The 23,814-nt window shown below is 42.9% G+C and overlaps 1 protein-coding gene across 2 annotated transcripts in view; it reads left to right on the top strand.

Annotated features, from left to right (window-relative positions):
• The first annotated feature begins 6,759 nt into the window (after positions 1-6,759).
• Positions 6,760-23,814, top strand: part of LOC109894684 (ribosomal protein S6 kinase 2 alpha) — a 79,898-nt gene continuing 62,843 nt past the window's right edge. The window contains exons 1-2 of one of the 2 annotated variants that reach the window (XM_020488339.2): positions 6,760-7,383; positions 18,830-18,877. In XM_020488339.2, coding sequence (XP_020343928.1) covers positions 7,321-7,383; positions 18,830-18,877 — 111 coding nt within the window. In that variant the 5' untranslated portion in view covers positions 6,760-7,320. The remainder of the gene's footprint in view (positions 7,384-18,829; positions 18,878-23,814) is intronic. The other variant, XM_020488337.2, reaches the window with a different exon arrangement.

Here is a 23,814-nt window from a genome sequence, read left to right as displayed (position 1 = left end):
TTCCCAAGGTGAATTGGTTTAGTCTTGACTCTTGGTTGACAGTGTTGTGGGACGGGTAATGTATTGATGCTCGACTGCCAAATCAACACATTTGTTTCTATTTGTCTTTATTACTTCTTTTTGATATTTATGAGTCTTACTTCTGTATATATTTTTATATTTATATAATTTGACATGTTATGAATATTTATTTGTGTTATTCCAAATGTCTGAATAAAAATGACAGTTAGTGCAGAATGGTGATTATTTTTGGGTGGGCGAGGGTGGAGGGGGGCAGAAGGGGGGTTCCCCCAGGGAGCCATACAAGCTAAAAACCACCACTGACCGGTCTAATGTCCTTTGCCCAAGCAAGTCTCGTCTTCTTATTGGTGTCCTTTAGTAGTGGTTTCTTTGCAGCAATTCGACCATGAAGGCCTGATTTATGCAGTGTCCTCTGAACAGTTGATGTTGAGATGAGTCTGTTACTTGAACTCTGTGAAACATTTATTTGGGCTGCAATTTTTGAGGCTGGTGACTCTAATGAACTTATCCTCTGCTGCAGAGGTAACTCTGGGTCTTCCTTTCCTGTGCCATTGTTAGGAGTGTGTGTATAGGAGGTGAAGTCAGGTGCAGGAGAGCAGAGTGTAGTGAACAGGCACACTTTATTTCGGTCCAAAATGACAGCACAGTAACATAAAATGTGCCCAAACACGGAACAGACAAAAAGTAATGCGCAATATCCACAATATCCACAATACACGTAACACAAACAATCTTACACAAAGACATGGGGAACAGAGGAATAAATTGATTGGGGAATGAAAACCAGGTGTGCAGGGAACAAGACAAAACAAATGGATACATGAAAAATGGAGCGGCGATGGCGAGAAAGCCGAATGCCGCCCGAACAAGGAGAGGAGCCGACTTGGAGGAAGTCTTGACAGGTGTTCCTCATGAGAGCCAGATTCATCATAGCGCTTGATGGCTTTTGCAACTGCACTTTAAGAAAGTTCTTGAAATTTTCCTCATTGACTGAAAGTAATGATGGACTGTCATTTCTCTTTGTTTATTTGAGCTGTTCTTGCCATAATATGGACATGGTCTTTTACCAAATAGGGCTATCTTCTGTATACCACCCCTACCCTGTCACAACACAACTGATTGGCTCAAAAGCATTAAGAAGGAAAGAAATTCCACAAATGTAACTTTTAGCAAGGCACACCTGTTAATTGAAATGCATTCCAGGTGACTACTTCATGAAGCTGGTTGAGAGAATGCCAAGAGTGTACAAAGCTGTCAGAGGCAAAGGTTGGCAACTTTGAAGAATTTCAAATATATTTAGCTTTGTTTAATATTTTTAGGGGTTACTACATGATTCCATACGTGTTATTTCATAGTTTGTATGTCTTCACTATTATTCTACAATGTAGAAAATAGTAAAAATAAAGACAAGCCCTTGAATGGGTAGGTGTGTCCAAACTTTAGACTCGTACTGTGCGTGTACAGTGCCTTGCGAAAGTATTCGGCCCCCTTGAACTTTGCGACCTTTTGCCACATTTCAGGCTTCAAACATAAAGATATAAAACTGTATTTTTTTGTGAAGAATCACAAACAAGTGGGACACAATCATGAAGTGGAACGACATTTATTGGATATTTCAAACTTTTTTAACAAATCAAAAACTGAAATATTGGGCGTGCAAAATTATTCAGCCCCTTTACTTTCAGTGCAGCAAACTCTCTCCAGAAGTTCAGTGAGGATCTCTGAATGATCCAATGTTGACCTAAATGACTAATGATGATAAATACAATCCACCTGTGTGTAATCAAGTCTCTGTATAAATGCACCTGCACTGTGATAGTCTCAGAGGTCGGTTAAAAGCACAGAAAGCATCATGAAGAACAAGGAACACACCAGGCAGGTCCGAGATACTGTTGTGAAGAAGTTTAAAGCCGGATTTGGATACAAAAAGATTTCCTAAGCTTTAAACATCCCAAGGAGCACTGTGCAAGCGATAATATTGAAATGGAAGGAGTATCAGACCACTGCAAATCTACCAAGACCTGGCCGTCCCTCTAAACTTTCAGCTCATACAAGGAGAAGACTGATCAGAGATGTAGCCAAGAGGCCCATGATCACTCTGGATGAACTGCAGAGATCTACAGCTGAGGTGGGAGACTCTGTCCATAGGACAACAATCAGTCGTATATTGCACAAATCTGGCCTTTATGGAAGAGTGGCAAGAAGAAAGACATTTCTTAAAGATATCCATAAAAAGTGTTGTTTAAAGTTTGCCACAAGCCACCTGGGAGACACACCAAACATGTGGAAGAAGGTGCTCTGGTCAGGTGAAACCAAAATTGAACTTTTTGGCAACAATGCAAAACGTTATGTTTGGCGTTAAAGCAACACAGCTCATCACCCTGAACACACCATCCCCACTGTCAAACATGGTGGTGGCAGCATCATGGTTTGGGCCTGCTTTTCTTCAGCAGGGACAGGGAAGATGGTTAAAATTGATGGGAAGATGGATGGAGCCAAATACAGGACCATTCTGGAAGAAAACCTGATGGAGTCTGCAAAAGACCTGAGACTGGGACGGAGATTTGTCTTCCAACAAGACAATGATCCAAAACATAAAGCAAAATCTACAATGGAATGGTTCAAAAATAAACATATCCAGGTGTTACAATGTCAAAGTCAAAGTCCAGACCTGAATCCAATCGAGAATCTGTGGAAAGAACTGAAAACTGCTGTTCACAAATGCTCTCCATCCAACCTCACTGAGCTCGAGCTGTTTTGCAAGGAGGAATGGGAAGAAATGTCAGTCTCTCGATGTGCAAAACTGATAGAGACATATCCCAAGCGACCTACAGCTGTAATCGCATCAAAAGGTGGCGCTACAAAGTATTAACTTAAGGGGGCTGAATAATTTTGCACGCCCAATTTTTCAGTTTTTGATTTGTTAAAGTTTGAAATATCCAATAAATGTCGTTCCACTTCATGATTGTGTCCCACTTGATGTTGATTCTTCACAAAAAAATACAGTTTTATATCTTTATGTTTGAAGCCTGAAATGTGGCAAAAGGTCGCAAAGTTCAAGGGGGCCGAATACTTTCTCAAGGCACTGTATGTATATATATATACATATATTACAAGTAAACCTTATATTGTTCTGTTTCGTAATTTCCTATAAACTGAAAGTATCCATCCTAATGTTAATCATAGATCGTAGTAATTGCCTCTAGTATGTTAGATGTCTGGTTGCCAATAGTAACCAAAATTCTGCCAGGAACACTGTTCACTTAGCCCAGTGAATAGACTAGATGGAGAGGGGGAGCTCTCCGGACTGTGCTCTGTATGAAAAGTCCTTGGGACAAACAGTGGTAGTTAGTGCTGTTTGAGATTAGGGACAACCTTTTCTTTTATGTGCATTGCCTTATTTATATTACAGCATATTGGATGACTGTCATTCATATTCCATTCACCCAGCACAATGTGACTTCGATAGGTTTAGGCTCCTACGTGATACTTGAATTTGCCCTATACCCATCATGAGGTTGCTACAACTTAGCCTACAAATACAAGTTTACAACGTAGGTGCACAGGTCGAGAGACGATGACACATTCGATACCGCCTTGCACACTCTTGCTGATCTGGTGTGAAATAATTATTACAATCCAACTTAATTAAACAATAGTTTCTACTGGACCGATTCAGGTAGGTCCCTCCATGTTTCGTTCAGTTTGCTTTCATTTATTGACAAACGTTTTGCAAAATAATTGGCGAAATTATGACACGCCTGATCATCCGCAAACACAGTTCACTTTCATAGCAGCCACATACAGCATCATCACTTTGCTCATGTTATAATTCCTTCTCACATCTATGCACTATCACCTTTTTAACTTTGCTTGTGGACTTCAGTGCACAACACAACAGCTGTCTGTGACCAGGTGCAAAAATCGATCCAAACCAAACCATCATACCATAACCACGAACTGCTACACTGCCTACAACGTTGTCACCAAAATAACATTTATATTGTAGACAACAAAATAGAACTGACATGTTACCAATCCTGGATGCTCCGGACCGGAGGGCGCCGCTGGAGGCTCCGGACCGGAGGGCGCCGCTGGAGGCTCCGGACCGGAGGGCGCCGCTGGAGGCTCCGGACCGGAGGGCGCCGCAGGAGACTTAGCTCTAGGAGCAGGGACAGGACTCACCAGGCTGGGGAGACACACAGGAGACTTAGCTCTAGGAGCAGGCACAGGACTCACCAGGCTGGGGAGACACACAGGAGACTTAGCTCTAGGAGCAGGCACAGGACTCACCAGGCTGGGGAGACATACCAGAGGCCTCTTCCTTGGCCGAGGCACCGGATACACTGGGCCTTGGAAGCACACTGGCGGTCTCGAGCTCAGAGCTGGCACCACCCTTTCTGGCTGGATGCCCACTTCCACCCGGCAAATGCGGGACGCTGGCACCAAGCACACCGGCCTGTGAATTACCGGCCGAGACACAGTGCGCGTCACCCCATAGCCCGGGGCCTGACCAGTCACCTGCTCGCCACGGTAAGCACGGGGAGTGGGCTCAGGTCTCCAACCTGACTCCGCCACACTCCCAATGTGCCTCCCCCCCAAAAAATGTGGGGGCTGCCTCTCGGGCTTCCTTGCCAGCCGTGTTCCCTCATAACGCTGGTTCCCTTTCCCTGCTGCCTCCCCTCTCCTGGCTGCCTCCACCTGTTCACATGGGAGGCGATCCCTTCCAGCCAGGATCTACTCCCATGTGTAGGATCCCTTGCCGTCCAGGATGTCCTCCCATGTCCAGTCCTCTCTTCCACGCTGCTTGGTCCTTTGGTGGTGGGTAGTTCTGTAACGATTGTCTGTTGAAGGTGTGGACCAAAGCGCAGCGTGGTAAACGGTATCCTCTCTAGCTCTGTAACGATTGTCTGTTGAAGAAGGACCAAAGCGCAGTGTGGTAAACGATATCCTCTCTAGCTCTGTAACGATCGTCTGTTGAAGAAGGACCAGCGTGGTAGGTGTTCATACTTTTATTTCAACTGAACACTAAATAACAAAGAGAATGAACGAACACCGGAACAGTCCTGTCAGGTGCAGAAACACAAAACAGAAAATAACTACCTACCAAAAACGCTGTGGGGAAAAGCTACCTAAGTATGGTTCCCAATCAGAAACAACAATAGACAGCTGTCCCTGATTGAGAACCATACCCGGTCAAAACAAAGAAATACAAAAACATAGAATGCTTACCAAAATCACACCCTGACCAAACCAAAATAGAGACATAAAAAGCTCTAAGGTCAGGGCGTGACAATACACATGGTTAGCAGATGTTAATGCGAGTGTAGCGAAATGCTTGTGCTTCTAGGTCCGACCATGCAGTAATATCTAACAAGTAATTGAACCTAACAATTTCACAATGACTACCTTACACTTGTGTGTATAAAGGAATGAATGAGAATATGTACATACAAATATATGAATGAGTGATGGCCGAACGGCATAGGCAAAATGCAGTAGATGGTATAGAGTACAGTGTATATACATATGAGATGAGTAATGTAGGGTATGTAAACATTATATAAAGTGGCATCGTTTAAAGTGGCTAGTGATACATTTATTCCATCATTTTTTTTCATTATTAAAGTGGCTAGAGATGAGTCAGTATGTTGGCAGCAGCCACTCAATGTTAGTGTTGTTTAACAGTCTGATGGCCTTGAGAAAGAAGCTGTTTTTCAGTCTCTCGGTCCCCGCTACTTATGCACTGCAGTGCTAGCTAGCTGTAGCTTATGCTTTCAGTGCTAGATTCATTCTCTGATTCTTTGATTGGATGGATAACATGTCAGTTCATACTGCAAGAGCACTGATAGGTTGGAGGACGTCCTCCGGAAGTTGTAATAAGTACTGTGTAAGTTAATCGAAGGGGGTAAGAACCATGAGCCTCCTAGGTTTTGTATTGAAGTCAAGGTACCCAGAGGAGGACGGAAGCTAGCTGTCCTCCGGCTACACCATGGGGCTACCCTACAGAGTGCTGTTGAGGCTACTGTAGACCTTCATTGCAAAACAGTGTGTTTTAATCAGTTACTTGGTGACATGTTTTATCAAAAAAATTATACATTCATTATTTTTATGAAATTCACTGAGTAGGATGTTCCTTCCCTTCCTCCTCTGAGGAGCCTCCTCTGGTGGCAAATGTTGGAGTGAGAGACCAAAACAAATGAACATAAATGTAGGTATTGTTACAATAACACAATGACCCTCGACTATGCACAGATCAATTGATACACCACACTCAAGAAATTTGATATCATTTTTATTAGGTAATAAATTGTAACTGTTTTCCTTCAAATCCAAATGTTTCATGTACCAAATGTCTTTTTGAAGGGACACTGATAGCGAGCACTTGCAATGAATGGGCATGACACCTGTATGCATAAAAATGAATCACTATTTACCATCCTCATCATCAACGCCCTTGACCCCTCTCTTCTTCTTTGTCTTCTTCTTCTCCCGTCCTTTTTCTCCTCCCTATTATCTTTTTTTTACCATCATGCTGAACAAAATTATCTTCAAGGTCTTATTACGCTGCCAACCTTTTTAATTTGATTACTGTATTTTTTTTCAAGTGCATTTGGTGCGCTTTGGCGTATTACGTAAGGTAATCCTATACATAAATTGCAGTTCAACCAGCCTCCAGAGGATGGCGAAAATACAGTTGGGCGGACCGACGAATACGGGGCTGGAAGAAATCAGTCTGGAGTCTGCCAATAACAGTTCGAGTTGCGCTCAGCTTCAACGCTACATTCTGGAGGCAGTACAGAACGAAGTCCCCATTCCGAGTAATCTCTCATAAATACAGAGAAGAAGAGAAGCTGTATGCCTATAATATAATAGGCTGCGTCGTCGATTAATTAGGTTACATGGACTCAAGAGAAAGCTGATTATTTTGGCGAATTAATATAATTGCATAGCCTAATTAACGGCTTGGAAACTCAGTCGGCTCTTCACTACAAATCTGACCTAGGCTACCTGTGTAGAGGGGTTTGATTTTACTCATATCCTGGAATTGGTATCATCAATAGTTTTCTCGTGTGTTTTTCATTCGGGTTTATATTTGTTTGTAGCTAACGGCTCCCGAGTGCGACTGGAATACGCGTCTGCACCGGGGATTGAATTGATACATCATAACCGACCGGAATTCAGATTGTGAATAAACAAGACATTGTCCAGGGTAACGTAACCTCACTCTACAACCCAATCCATCTAGGCAAATTGAACGTGTATTTCGGTAGCAGGGAGCGATACTAAACCAGCATAATGCCTCTTGCACATCTTGCGGAGCCCTGGCCCCAAATGGAACTAGTTACACTGGACTCAGAGGTAAGGGCATCGGTGAAATTGCTCTTATTGTCATTCCGCATGCCAAATATAGGCTATTTGTAGGCTACACTTTTCCCTTCTGTTAATTGGTGTGCTTGGAAAGACACTTGACAATAAATACCAGGATTCAATTGGTTTTTATTGACATAATGGAACAATGTTGACTTGGGCCATGTTCAGTACGAAAACGTTCTCAGGCGTTGGAAATGGAAATGCCACATGGAGCTGACGTGATTCCATATTCTGCATGTCAGATATGCATGTTTGTTCTACATAGCATATTTCTATCTGAACGTTCCAAAACGTCGTCCTGCTGAAGGCGCCCCAGTTGTTATTCTACATGTTTGTAAAGTTAAGGAGTGCACTTGCTTGTTTTTTTACAGTAGGTTGATGCAATGTACCCATGTGTGTGACAACATTTAGCCAAAATCAAATCTGAAGGGGTATAATTTTCTGATTGATTCCATGGAGCAGTGACCTGTGAACTCTAAAACGTGTTCAAAATCTTCCTCTGCCATTTAGTTGAATTTGTTATCAAGCGAGTAGGCTACTCTCCCCCTCCACTCTTATCCTGTTTTATTCAGTTGTTGCCATGGCTTGACATCTTCTTTTTGCTGTATAGTAGTCTAGTCTAATAGCTAATGTTCAGAGGACATTAGTTGAACTCAGCTTCTGCCGTTTTGAATGTCCTCCGCACCTCTTGACAGGTGGCTGCTTGCCAGGAGGTTCGCGCTGGAGTTTTTACTATGGTCACATGACCTTGCAACTTTTGTTAAAGGCTAATTGGAGGCAAGACTGACATACTGTCTCAGTCACAACGCAATAAACCAGTGTTCTGTCACGCAGCAGCACCAATAGCCCTACTATGTTTTCATACTTATCTCTTTGTGTTGTGATTTGGTTCAACTGGAGGACTGTAGCTATACTACACCTGTTGGGAATGAGGTCTTCCCCAATCCACACCAGATTGGATGGGCAGGTAAAATTATGCCTGTCTTGCCACGTTTCGTGTAATGTAGAGAGATGACAAATGCCTTTAGAATTTGGCACACTGAGATCTTTCCCATTGAGCTTGAGGCTGTAAGTCACAGCACAGCTCTCATTGGCACCCGGCTCCACTCCAGTCTTAGACCGACAGACGAGACCGAGGCAGATTGATTGAGCTGTAAACTGAGAGCCCTGAGACAGACGGATGTTAAGGCTGGGGTTGGATACCAGCGAGAGCTGTGGATTGATTGATTGATTGATTGAAGGGTTGTGGTTTTGGGTTACTATCGGTTTGGACAAGGTCAGATTCATTAACAGCTTTATGGAAATGTCAAGGTACTGACTGTCAAAGTACGAACTAGGTTCAGATTCTACCATTGGTCCATTGCTATACTTGAGCTGATAATGTCAGCTACTGTCGACAGCTGCCTACAGTTCTAAATTGTAGGATGTCAAATATCCAAGCGTATTGTTATGAACGTCTGATCTGAATATAAATGTTATAATCAACACACTCTTAACACATCCACTCAGTGAGAGGAGCTGCTCTCTCCTTTCAGATGACAGCTGATGAGCTGTTTGTTTCCTGTCAGTGACTCTGTGTTTTGAAACTGGAGACTGTGCGAAGGCTACAGATCCGGCCCAGGGTTTAGTCACATACCACTACAAAGTTATCCCTCCATTCTTCCCTGTCTCTATTCCTCCCTGTCATCACGTTCACCAGTCGTTCTGTTCCCTTCCCTATACTAGTCTCGTTCCATGTGCTGCCACTGGATCGCACCTGGCACACCACCAGGCTCCTTCCGGTCCCAGTTTTCTCCCTTCCTCTCCACTTTGGCCCCATACTTTTTGACGTTCGCAAATCTGTAATGTGGAGTCTCCACCACACTGCTGTTTATAGACCAACCTATCCAGAACCTTCAGATCTGCAAAACATCCAAGGGTTATGGGAAAGCAAACATCAAAGGGTTATGGGGAGGGGGAGGTGCGAATTGGGATTGGCTATCCATCTGAGACTCCCCCGATCCCCAAAGTGATCCGGAGATTCCCCGACAGATGCCTCGACATAGAGCAATGACCTAGTCATAGACACTCCTTTGATCACTGATGAAGTCACTGTTATTGTTCCCCTGTACATGTGAGGCACATGATTTTTGTTTCCTGCTCCTATTGCTTGAGATATTCCCTAACTGCTCTTCTCCTTCCTTCTCATATTATCATGAACCTCTTCTTCTGGTGAAGATGTAATGCTTTGATATAAAGGTTATGTTTTTAATTTGGAGGACTTGTGACTGAAGGATGTGTTTGTGACTGATGCAATCAGGTGTCTACCTCTACTATACAATAGTCCTCTGTTCCCAGCAGAGCTTTTTCTACCCAGGTGCAGCAGAAGGATCTGAACATTAAAATATATTCATCAACTCTTGGCAGGACATTTGCAAGTTCGCTGCAAAATAATTTTTCGTTGTGAAAACCAATGCGTTTTGGCGCATGCTTTTATCAGGTATTTTCTGATGGAGAGTAGAACAGAACAGAGCAGAACAAAACACAACAAGCCTCTGCAAGGGATGACTGTCAGCACTTCTGGAGATCGCCCTGTTATTACGCAAGAGGCCAGGGGTTGAGTTAATAACTGTGAGACAATGGTCCACATTCCTCTGAGCCATGCCTGGCCTGCCAGCACAGGGTACACTTTCTGAGCCACACAGTGAGGGCGAGTGAGAGAGGGGGTGAGTTCCAGACCAACTATGTTGCAGACGCGCTGCACACAGCAGCTAATGGCTCAAATCACATTATATTTGTCACATGCTTCTTGGACTAACAGTGAAATGCTTCCTTACGGGCCCTTCCCAACAATGCAGAGAGCGAAAATAGAGAAATAATCAAGTAAAATGTGTAATAATACAAATGATAGATACACAATGAGTATAACTTGTCTATATACAGGAGGTACCAGTATCAAGTGTATGTGCTGTGGTAGGAGATAATTGAGGTAGACATGTACATATAACTAGGAATAAAGTGACAGATAGTCAAATCAAATTTGATTTGTCACATACACATGGTTAGCAGATGTTAATGCGAGTGTAGCGAAATGCTTGTGCTTCTAGTTCCGACAATGCAGTAATAACCAACAAGTAATCTAGCTAACAATTCCAAAACTACTACCTTATAGACACAAGTGTAAGGGGATAAAGAATATGTACATAAAGATATATGAATGAGTGATGGTACAGAGCGGCATAGGCAAGATACAGTAGATGGTATCGAGTACAGTATATACATATGAGATGAGTATGTAAACAAAGTGGCATAGTTAGTGGCTAGTGACACGTATTACATAAAGATGCAGTAGATGATATAGAGTACAGTATATATGTATACATATGAGATTAATAATGTAGGGTATGTAAACATTATATTAGGTAGTATTGTTTTAAAGTGGCTAGTGATATATTTTACATTTCCCATCAATTCCCATTATTAAAGTGGCTGAAGTTGAGTCAGTGTGTTGGCAGCAGCCACTCAATGTTAGTGGTGGCTGTTTAACAGTCTGATGGCCTTGAGATAGAAGCTGTTTTTCAGTCTCTCGGTCCCAGCTTTGATGTACCTGTAATGACCTCGCCTTCTGGATGATAGCGGGGTGAACAGGCAGTGGCTCGGGTGGTTGTTGTCCTTGATGATCTTTATGGCCATCCTGTGACATCGGGTGGTGTAGGTGTCCTGGAGGGCAGGTAGTTTGCCCCCGGTGATGCGTTGTGCAGACCTCACTACCCTCTGGAGAGCCTTACGGTTGTGGATGGAGCAGTTGCCGTACCAGGCGGTGATACAGCCCGACAGGATGCTCTCGATTGTGCATCTGTAGAAGTTTGTGTGCTTTTGGTGACAAGCCGAATTTCTTCAGCCTCCTGAGGTTGAAGAGGCGCTGCTGCGCCTTCTTCACGATGCTGTCTGTGTGGGTGGACCAATTCAGTTTGTCTGTGATGTGTACGCCGAGGAACTTAACTTACTACCCTCTCCACTACTGTTCCATCGATGTGGATAGGGGGGTGTTCCCTCTGCTGTTTCCTGAAGTCCACAATCATCTCCTTAGTTTTGTTGACGTTGAGTGTGAGGTTATTTTCCTGACACCACACTCCGAGGGCCTTCACCTCCTCCCTGTAGGCCGTCTCGTCGTTTGTTGGTAATCAAGCCTACCACTGTTGTGTCGTCCGCAAACTTGACGATTGAGTTGGAGGCGTGCGTGGCCACGCAGTCGTGGGTGAACAGGGAGTACAGGAGAGGGCTCAGAATGCACCCTTGTGGGGCCCCAGTGTTGAGGATCAGCGGGGTGGAGATGTTGTTGCCTACCCTCACCACCTGGGGGCGGCCCGTCAGGAAGTCCAGTACCCAGTTGCACAGGGCGGGGTCGAGACCCAGGGTCTCGAGCTTGATGACGAGCTTGGAGGGCACTATGGTGTTAAATGCCGAGCTGTAGTCGATGAACAGCATTCTCACATAGGTATTCCTCTTGTCCAGATGGGTTAGGGCAGTGTGGTTGAGACTGCATCGTCTGTGGACCTATTTGGGCGGTAAGCAAATTGGAGTGGGTCTAGGGTGTCAGGTAGGGTGGAGGTGATATGGTCCTTGACTAGTCTCTCAAAGCACTTCATGATGATGGAAGTGAGTAGTCGTTTAGCTCCGTTACCTTAGCTTTCTTGGGAACAGGAACAATGGTGGCCCTCTTGAAGCATGTGGGAACAACAGACTGGGATAGGGATTGATTGAATATGTCCGTAAACACACCAGCCAGCTGGTCTGCGCATGCTCTGAGGGCGCGGCTGGGGATGCCGTCTGGGCCTGCAGCCTTGCGAGGGTTGACACGTTTAAATGTTTTCCTCACGTCGGCTGCAGTGAAGGAGAGTCCGCATGTTTTAGTTGCGGGCCGTGTCAGTGGCACTGTATTGTCCTCAAAGCGGGCAAAAAAGTGATTTAGTCTGCCTGGGAGCAAGACATCCTGGTCCGTGACGGGGCTGGTTTCTTTTTGTAATCCGTGATTGACTGTATACCCTGCCACATACCTCTTGTGTCTGAGCCGTTGAATTGAGATTCTACTTTGTCTCTATACTGACGCTTAGCTTGTTTGATTGCCTTGCGGAGGGAATAGTTACACTGTTTGTATTCGGTCATGTTTCCAGTCACCTTGCCCTGATTAAAAGCAGTGGTTCGCGCTTTCAGTTTCACGCGAATGCTGCCATCAATCCACGGTTTCTGGTTTGGGAATGTTTTAATCGTTGCAATGGGAACGACATCTTCAACGCACGTTCTAATGAACTCGCTCAATACTTATGTTGTTGCCTGACGCAATACGAAACATATCCCAGTCCACGTGATGGAAGCAGTCTTGGAGTGTGGAATCAGATTGGTCGGACCAGCGTTGAACAGACCTCAGCGCGGGAGCTTCTTGTTTTAGTTTCTAACAGTAGCAGCAGCGTATGTGATGAGTCAAAGTTAGTTTAGTTTGGTGCATCGCTTCTGCTTGCCGTGTGGTATCAGAGAGAACAGTATGACTTGGGAGGCTATTTTTAGGGGACTTCTTCTGACACCGCCTGGTATACAGGTCCTGGATGGCAGGGAGCTCGGCTCCAGTTATTTACTGGGCCCGTACGCACTACCCTCTGTAGCGCCTTGCGATCAGATGCCAAGCAGTTGCCATAACAAGGCGCTGATTGCAGCTAGTCAAGATGCTCTCAATGATGCAGCTGTAGATCCTCAACGTTCTGAGGGCCCATACCCAATATTTTCAGCCTCGGTGGGGGAAGGGGCATTGTCGATCCCTCTTCATGACTTTGTTAGTGTGTTTGGACCATGATCGATCCTTAGTGATCTGGACACTGATGAACTTGAAGCTCTCGATCCGCTCCACTACATCCCTGTGGATGGGGAAAACTTAATGATGGTGTTTGAGTGCACGGCCCTCCATATCTTTGTAGTCCACAATCCGCTCCTTTGTCTTGCTGACTTTGAAGAAGATGTTGTCTTGGCACCACACTGCCAGGTCACTTACCGCCTCGTCAGTGATCAGACCTACTACCATTGTGTCGTCGGCAAACTTAACGATGGTGTTGTAGTCGTGCGCGGCCAAGGCTGTGTGCTCTACTGAATCTATGGCCATTATGTAAGCAGATTGGGTGTGTTCCAGACCTAGTATAATGTAGTGGTGCTGCACGCTGGCGTTGTGAGATCTGGAAGGTGACTACAATGTAGCCATCTTGGAACACATCTAGAGAAGGGCCTTTTGCCTTACCTTCAGCTGATCTGGGTGTGACCTGTGGAACAAACACTACCTGGGAGAGATGACTTACTGGCTGCCATAGGGGCATGTGATAACACAACCTGAAGCTACTTTCACACTGGCAGATATGAGGTCGCTTTCCTTGTTTCATCATAGCTGCAGGTAGGGGCAGCAGGTAGCCTAGTGGTTAGAGCGGACTAGTAACTGAAAGGTTGCTAGATTGAATCCCCAAGCTGACGCAATGGTAAAAATGTGTCGTTCTGCCCCTGAGCAAGACCGTTAACCCACTGTTCCTAGGCAGTCATTGTAAATAAGAATTTGTTCTTAACTGACTTGCCTAGTTAAATAAAAAATGGCTACATTACCGTTCAAAAGTTTGTGCTCACTTAGAAATGTCCTTGTTCTTGAAAGAAAAGCAAACAATAACGCCTAGAAGGCCAGCATCCCGGAGTCGCCACTTAACTGTTGACGTTGAAACTGGTGTTTTGCGGGTACTATTTAATGAAGCTGCCAGTTGAGGACTTGCGGTGTTGGTTTCTCAAACTTGACTCTTGATACTTGTCCTCTTGCTCAGTTGAACCACGGGCCTCCCGCTCTTTCTATTATGGTTAGAGCCAGCTTGCGCTGTTCTGTGAAGGGAGTAGTACACAGCGTTGTACCAGGTCTTCAGTTTCTTGGCAATTTCTCGCATGGAATAACCTTCATTTCTCAGAACAAGAATAACCTGACGAGTTACAGAAGAATGGTCTTTGTTTCTGGCCAATTTGAGCCTGTAATCGAACCCACAAATGCTGATGATCCAGATACTCAACTAGTCTAAAGAAGGCCAGTTTTATTGCTTCTTTAAATCAGAACAACAGTGTTCAGCTGTGCTAACATAATTGCAAAATAGTTTTCTAATGATTAACTAGCCTTTTTTTAAATGATAAACTTGTATTAGCTAACACAACGTGCCATTAGAACACAGGTGTGATGGTTGCTGATAATGGGCTTCTATACTCCTATGTAGATATTCCGTAAATCGTCCCTTTCCAGCTACAATAGTCATTTACAATATCCATCTACACTGTTTCTGATCAATTTGACATTATTTTTATGGGCAAAAAATGTGCATCTCTTTCAAAAAACAAGGCCATTTCTAAGTGACCCCAAACGTTTGAACTGTGGTGTGTGTGCTACATTCTATTTTTTTTTTCTAAGTAAAGCTTATGAATTAAAGATGGTCAATGATGCAGCATTTTAGTTTGAAGTACAGTATTGCACTATGAATGAAGCAATAGTTTTTTTTTTTTTGTGTGTGTGTGATGGAGCGATTACCAGTTGCTTCGTTTTCAGGGTGGTTCCGCTGCTATAATCATAGCTGTTACACTGAAGTTATATTTTAACCACACCATAAGTTCTTCAAGGCTGTTTACATTGCATGAATTATAGATGTCTTTTGAGTAACATAATTGTGTCACATGGCTGGCTGCAAGCTATGTGCGTAGAGCGATGGCAAAATTATAATTTGACCGGATTTGATGTTTCTGAATAATGAAAGTTCCAAAAATGCATTATGGGTAGTGCGTGACCCTAGGATAGCAGCATATTAATTCTAAGTGGTTTTAATGGGCTTTATTCATTCTGGTTGCTTTATACTGTTCAATCAAAAAGACTATCTGCAAAAACTGACAGTGTAGTCGTCCTATTTGTAGAACACCGCGTTAAAATGCTATTTTGTAGCCTCGAACTGGTTTCTATTTGCATATTTGTTCAATTCCAGCATTCATAAATTTCTTCTTTGAGTCATTTACTCAATGATATAAAAAATCAAACATTAAAATACCTTACAGCAGTTCACTGTAAGGTCTACACCTGTTGTATTTGGCTCATGTGACAAATACAATTTGATTTGAATACCATTTAGTGAAGGTACAGTGAATATACACATCGGTGGATCAATACCTGTAGCCACATTATATAGTAAAATACCACTCAGCCCTACGTGTGTACAGAAATGTATATCAGGGATCATCAACTAGATGATATATAATCATTATTGAGCGGATGGTCAGGGGGTCGGTACATCATTACAGATACTTTGTAGACTGCAACTTCACCACAAGAAGGACAAACAGATATAACAGTTGACTAAAACTTGCTTACGTTTGTATACGATCACACTTATGCATGGGAATAGTTTGGAACACATTTCCAAAATAAAAATCACTTGGAATCTGATTCACTGGTGTCTTTATTTTATTTTTGTATAACTTCTTATTTTTAACATGGGAGGGGACACATTCGTCCTGTGGGCTGCCATTTGGGGAGCCCTGATGTACATAATGAATCTCTGAGTTTGAATGTGTAATTGTATGTGTGAGGTTGTAGTTCTAAAGTGTGTGTTTTTACTCTGGTTGAAATCTCAGGGGAGAGCATGGTTAACTGTGCCACTTGGATCAGCCATGCAGGGCTAATTAGGCCAAAATGTGTGGAGCAGCATCTTCCACATTCCTGCTCCAACCTCTCCTGAAGACCCGGGGATTATGACTACAGTAGTGAGAACTTTATGGGAGGGGGGAGGGGATAAGGAAGGTAAAAAATAGAGGGGATGTCTACACAGAGGTTAGGGAAACACTCCGGAACCAGACGGCCATTTGGTTTCCTCCTCAAGGAGCCTCTTTTTTTAATTTTGTATTAAATTGATTTTGTTTGTGTAAACCCCTCCTTTTATGATTCATTGTTGGTTTGTGTTTCCTTGTTAGGTCAGTGTTTCACAACTATCTTTATGAGTTTATTAAAGAGGTAGTTCACCTCTGCAAGCCTGTTTTTTATGTAATTTTTGAGGTGATTTAGGTGTAACATGTGGAACATACTAAAAATGCCTTTACTACCCCCATGGATGTAAACCCTGATGTCATTGCCTGGAAAAGCATTGTGGGTGATGTCACTTGAACTATTCCTTTCAACAACTGCAGTCCGGTGACCACTTTACCATCCACATTTGGTTTGTTATGCTAGTAAAGTCAAACTGTATGGAGGAGAAAAAATTAAAAACACGACAGCTGTGATGGCAATGACAATTTTATAAATGCTGGCAGAATTGTGTTGGTTTGATTTATGGTGGGATCCTGTTGTGTCGGTTAAATTAAGTATGAAAGAAATGTCAGTGGAAACGCTTTTATGAGCAAATACTTATGTAATAACCACCATATCAAAGTAAATTTGACACTCCTTTCCAATAAATATCAAGGGTATTAATTCTGGTGACGTGATCGATGCTTGTCTAACGTTTGACAAATAAAAATTCTCGCTCTTATCCATAATAATCTCATGTAGATTACACTATCCATTGACCGCACAGCCTAGCCATAGTGTTGGCTAGAGAGCAGGTGCCAAGACCAGAGTGGGCCTATTTGTTTTTGTCACAGAAACTATTGGTAGAGTTTAACTGCGATGGAAACAACACTTAAATTTAGATTTTTATTCAGTACATGAACTCTTTTTTTTCTGTGCACTACGTCATCACACTGATTTTTATCCACAGTAAGTCAGTTTTGTGGAAACTCATCACTGGTTGGAAAATTCTCATGTGAAATATGTCGCAAAACTGGATGAAAACCCCAGCTAGACTCTTGCACTCTCATAAAACCCTCAGGCTTTGTTTGAGAAGCTCATTGTGTTTCCAAGAGCTGATAGCCTAACAAGTTCTCTGTGGTGAGGGTGTGCCCTGAAAACATTCTCTGATTACGGTAATCCTGCTTTCCTTTTGCGCTCTTGATTTGTAGCAGAGGCCGCTGCAGTAATGTCTCACTCTTGGTCCTTTTGGCTGTGTTTACACATGCAGCCCAATTCTGATATTTTGCCTAATTAATGAGCTGATCTGATTCAGCAAAAGATCAGAATTGGGCAATCTGTATAAATGCAGCCTTTGAGACTGCAACTTAACATTTCCATGGCAAGTTCATTTGTGTCACCCAACAGACCTATCGTGGACAACCCCCACTCACTAAGATTAAGTCCACGGTTCTCTGTTTAGTAAAGATCTTTTTCTGCCCTCAGACCAAGGGCAGTGCCCCAGATAAGCCATTTTCCCACGCTCTTTCTTCTTTATCACAACTCGAGGCTAATCAATATCCTGTCTCTCTGCTCTGTGTGTGTGTGTGTGTGAGAGAAGAAAATACTTGTATTGTCATCAGGGGAGAAGAGTAGTAGAGGAAGTGTGACTTCAGGTTCGCCTCTCTCCATTGTGACATGACAGGGAAGGGGGGGGGCTCGGTCAGTGTTGGTGCTTCAAGCCCGAACCTCTCTGTGTCTTTGACTGTTTGTTACAATTTTTTCAAGTGCAATATGTCTCTATTTTGACTGCTATGGTAAGAGAGAGGGGTGGTTTTATTTGTGTGTTTCTGTCGAAGCAAGAATGTGAATTTGAGTGTTCTAAGGTATGAGTTTACAGAATGCTTCAGACCAAACAAATCATATTTAGTTCTTTGTGAAAACAGAGATTGAACATCTCTAGAGAGACTTGCCGTCAACAGTTTTAATGGCCTGTGGCAGCTTTTTAATGGCCTGTGGTAGAATATTGCACTACAATGTACTGTGGTACCAAACCATCTGCTAAGGCCTTGGGTGAAACATTTTAGTCAATTACACTTTATCATCCGATGTTCTCAACCCAGCAACCTGGAGTCTTTAAACACACTAACTGTTGGTTATTCAAATGAATCATGCTGCCTAATAATCATCATCATCATCATCATCATGGCTTTAATGGCAGTTTGATTTCACTGGAAAGTGGCCAGCCTGTCATGTAATGGTCTTTTGAAATGCCTTGATTCTCTTTTCATCATGACATTTTAAAGAGTGTCTGCTCTTGTGAAACTACACGGCAATTATGTCATCTGGTGCTTTAGCCTCTGGTCCATGCTGTGTATGCTGGGAAATAACGTGCAGACTGGCTGATAACAAATGGATGTTCTCTTTTGAAGGGCTCTTAACAATGCTTCAGCTAGATACATTGTTGGAGGATAACTGTGGTTGTTGGCCATTTCAACAGGTGAAACGCACTGGGTTTGTCAGCTTAGGAACAAAGTAGCATAATGAGTATAGATGCTCTAGGTTGCTATGGTTCCCACCCACACATACAATCTCACACACAGCAAACATCTTGGCACTGAAACCGTGTTCTGTCTCGTTTATTTTCAGAATGGGCAAAGCGTCACTGAGGATGGGGTCCCGCCTGCTGGTCACAAGGTAAGGGATGTCTTCTGATCACATCTCGCACATGCTCACCAAATAAACTATGCAATGCTGAAACAATTTGAGAAGGTGCCTTTGGGAAGAGCTGTTTTCCACTGCCATCATTTTATGGGAAGTGCGAACAGGAAGACTATTGACTTTCAAATAATAGAAATCTACTGATTTGACTCAAATACAGCAATGAGGGTGAAACTGGGGACTGAAGGGCTATAAGACCACATTGTTTTCTGTATTTTGGCTTTTTATTTATTGATTTTTTTTACCCATTTTTCTAACTAGAAAAATCCTCAAAGATTGAGTGTGCACTTGCACGTGTGGTTGCGTGTGTGCAGTGACATTGGAAACCCTAAGCAAGGATTAACTGACAATGTGCTGTCAGGATGACCGACTGGGTGGTGTTTGCCAATATTGCTCTGTCAGGATGACCGACTGGGTGGTGTTGGCCAATATTGCTCTGTCAGGATGACCTACTGGGTGGTGTTGGCCAATATTGTGCTGTCAAGATGACCTACTGGGTGGTGTTGGCCAATATTGCTCTGTCAGGATGACCTACTGGGTGGTGTTGGCCAATATTGTGCTGTCAGGATGACCTACTGGGTGGTGTTGGCCAATATTGCTCTGTCAGGATGACCGACTGGGTGGTGTTGGCCAATATTGCTCTGTCAGGATGACCTACTGGGTGGTGTTGGCCAATATTGTGCTGTCAGGATGACCTACTGGGTGGTGTTGGCCAATATTGTGCTGTCAGAATGAGACTTATTTTTTTCTAGATGAGGGTAGGGATCTAGATGGAAGGAATTGGTTAAAAATATGCTTTACCTATCTGAACAAAAATATAAACGCAACATGCAACAATTTCAAAGATTGTACAGAGTTACAGTTCATATGAGGAAATCAGTCAATATATATTCATTAATCAGGACCTAATCTATGGATTTCACATGACTGGGCAAGGGCACAGCCATGGGTGGGCCTGGGAGGGCATAGGCCTGTGGTTGTGAGGTCGGTTGGAGGTACTGCCAAATTCTCTAAAACGACATTGGAGACAGTTTATAGTAGATAAATGAACATTAGATTTTCTGCCAACAGCTTCCTGCAGTCAACTTGAGACATCTGTGGTATTGTGTTGTGTGACAAAACTGCACCTTTTCGAGTGTTTATATTGTCCCAAGCAGAAGGTGCACCTGTGTGATTATGCTGTTGAATCAACTTGTTCATATGCCACACCTGTCAGGTTGATGGATTATCTTGGTAAAGGAGAAATGCTCACAAGCAGGGATGTAAACAAATGTGTGCACAATTTGAGATAAATAAACTATTTGTGCTTACGGAATATTTCTGGGATCTTTAATTTCAGCTCATGAGACAAACACTGTCCATGTTGCGTTTTTATATTTTGTGGGTAAAATATACATAGTGTCTTCGGAAAGTATTCAGACTCCTTCACTTTTAATTGTATTACCTTACAGCCTTATTCTAAAATTGCTTTATTTAATCTATATCCTCAGCAATCTACACACAATGCCCCATAATGACAGTGAAAACAGGTTCAGAAATTTTGGCTAATTTATTAAAAATAAAACATGCCTTATTTAGTTCAGTATTCAGACCCTGTACTATGGGATATGAAATTGAGCTCAGGTGCATCTTGTTCCCATTGATCATCCTTGAGCTGTTTCTACAACTTCATTAGAGTTAATTGGAAATTCAATTGATTGGGCATCATTTGGAAAGGCACACACCTGTCTATAGTAGAGGTCGGCCGATTTATGATTTTTCAACACCGATACCGATTATTGGAGGGCCAAAATAAGCTGCTGCCGATTTAATCGGCTGATTTAAAAAAATATATATATAATTGTTTAACTTTTTTTTTAAATAAATGTATTTGTAATAATGACAATGAACACTTATTTGACCTTTTTTAATACATCAAAATCAATTTAGCCTCAAATAAATAATGAAACATGTACATTTTGGTTTAAATAATGCAAAAAGAAAGTGTTGGAGAAGGAAGTGCAATATGTGCCATGTAAGAAAGCTAACGTGTAAGTTCCTTGCTCAGAACATGAGAACATATGAAAGCTGGTGGTTTCTTTTAACATGAGTCTTCAATATTCCCAGGTAAGACGTTTTAGGTTGTAGTTGTTATAGGACTATTTCTCTCTATACCATTTGTATTTCATATACCTTTGACTATTGGATGTTCTAATAGGCACTTTGGTATTGCCAGTGTAACAGTATAGCTTCCGTCCCTCTCCTCGCCCCTACCTGGGCTCGAACGAGGAACACAACGACAACAGCCACCCTCAAGGCAGCTTTACCCATGCAGAGCAAGGGGAATAACTACACCAAGTCTCAGAGCGAGTGACGTTTGAAATGCTATTAGCGCGCACCCCGATAACTAGCTAGCCATTTCACATCGGTTACACCAGCCTAATCTCGGGAGTTGATAGGCTTGAAGTCATAAACAGCTCAATGCTTGAAGCACAGCGAAGAGCTGCTGGCAAAACGCACGAAAGTGCTGTTTGAATGAATGTTTACGAGCCTGCTGGGGCCAACCACCGCTCAGTCAGACTGCTCCATCAAATATCAAATCATAGACTTACGTCATTGATATGGTCGAATCCGGAAACTATCATCTCGAAAACAAGACGTTTATTCCTTCAGTGAAATACGGAACGGTTCCGTATTTCACAGAATATTCCTGTTACATTGCACAACCTTCAATTTTATGTCATAATTATGTAAAATTCTGGCAAATTAGTTTGCAATGAGCCAGGCAGCCCAAACTGTTGCATATACACTGACTCTGCATGCAATGAATGCAAGAGAAGTGACACAATTTCACCTGGTTAATATTGCCTGCTAACCTCGATTTCTTTTAGCTAAATATGCATGTCTAAAAATACATACTTCTGTGTATTGACTTTTAAGAAATTCATTGATGTTTATGGTTAGGTACAGGCGCAAATGCGCTCTTGTTAAATCATCCCCCGTTTGGCGAAGTTGGCTGTCTTTGTTAGGAAGAAGTAGTCTTCACAGTTCGCAACGAGTCATGTTAGCAGGCAATATTAACTAAATATGCAGGTTTAAAAATATTTACTTGTGTATTGATTTTAAGAAAGGCTTTGATGTTTGTTTATGGTTAGGTACACATTGGAGCAAAGACGGTCCTTTTTTGCGAATACGCACCGCATCGATTATATGCAACGTAGGACACGCCAGATAACTACACATGGTTGATGATATTACTAGTATAACTAGTGATTATGATTGATTTGTTTTTTATAAGATAAGTTTAATGCTAGCTAGCAACTTAGCTTGGCTTCTTACTGCATTTGCGTAACAGGCAGTCACCTCGTGGAGTGCAATGTAATCAGGTGGTTAGCGTGTTGGACTAGTTAACTGTAAGGTTGCAAGATTGAATCCCCGAGCTGACAAGGTAAAAATCTGTCATTCTGCCCCTGAACAAGACAGTTAACCCACCGTTCCCAGGCCGTCATTGAAAATACGAATGTGTTCTTAACTGACTTGCCTTGTTAAATAAAGGTATAAAAAAAATAAGAGATCTGTGTCCAAAAATACCGATTTCCGATTTATGAAAACTTGAAATCGGCCATTCCGATTAATCGGTCAACCTCCTAGTCTATAGAAGGTCCCACAGTTGACCGTGCATGTCAGAGCAAAAACCAGGCCATGAGGTCGAAGGAATTTTCCGTAGAGCTCGGAGACAGGATTGTGCTGAGGCACAGGGGAAGTGTACCAAAAAAAATGTCTGCAGCATTGAAGGGCCTCAAGAACAAAGTGGCCTCCATCCTTAAATGGAAGAAGTTTGGAACCACCAAGACTCTTCCTAGAGCTGGCCGTTTGGCCAAACTGATCAACCGGGAGAGCAGGCCCTTGGTCAGGGAGTTGACCAAGAACCCGATGGTCACTCTGATAGAGCTCTAAGGAGATGGTTGTTCATCTGGAAGGTTCTCCCAGCTTTGCAGCACTCCACCAATCAGGCCTTTATGGTAGTGGCCAGATGAAAGTCACTACTCAGTAAAAGGCACTGGACTTCCCGCTTGGAGTTTGCCAAAAAGCACCTGAAGAATCAGACAATGAGAAATGAGATTCTCTGGTCTGATGAAACCAAGATTGAACTCTTTGGCCTGAATACCGAGCGTCACGTCTGGAGGAAACCTGGCACCATCCGTATGGTGAAGCATGGTGGAGGCAGCGTCATACTGTGGGAATGTTTTTCAGCGGCAGGGACTGGGAGACTAGTCAGGATCGAGGGAAAGACGAACAGTGAAAAGTTCAAAGATCCGTGATGAATAACCTGCTCAGGACCTCAGACTGGGGTGAAGGTTCACCTTCCAACAGGACAATGACCCTAAGCACACAGCCAAGGCAACGCAGCAGTGGCTTCGGAACAAGCCTCTATGTCCTTGAGTGGCCCAGCCAGTGCCCAGACTTGAACCCGATCGAACATCTCTGGAGAGACCTGAAAATAGCTGTGCAGCGACGCTCTCCATCCAACCTGACAGCTTGAGAGTATCTGCAGAGAGAAATGGGAGAAACCCAAATACAGGTGTGCCAAGCTTGTAGCGTCATACCCAAAAAGCTGTATTTAAAAAAAGAAAATTATACATTTGCAAACAGTTATCAACCTGTTTTTGCTTTGCCGTTATGGGGTATTGTGTGTAGATTGCTCAGTGCATTCAGAAAGAATTCAGACCCCTTTTTCCACATTTTGTTACGTTAAAGCCTTATTCTAAAATGGGGGGGGAACAAATTCATCTACACACAATACCCTATAATGACTTAACAAAAACAGGTTTTTAGAAATGTTTGCAAATTTATAAAATAAAATAAAACTATTTTATTAAGTATTCAGACCCGTTGATATGAGACTGGAAATTCAGCTCAGATGCACTTATCTG

The sequence above is a fragment of the Oncorhynchus kisutch genome, linkage group LG7 (genome assembly GCF_002021735.2).
Source record: "Oncorhynchus kisutch isolate 150728-3 linkage group LG7, Okis_V2, whole genome shotgun sequence".
In the NCBI taxonomy this organism is placed as follows: Eukaryota; Metazoa; Chordata; class Actinopteri; order Salmoniformes; family Salmonidae; genus Oncorhynchus; species Oncorhynchus kisutch.
This window is presented reverse-complemented; position numbering and strand designations above follow the sequence as displayed.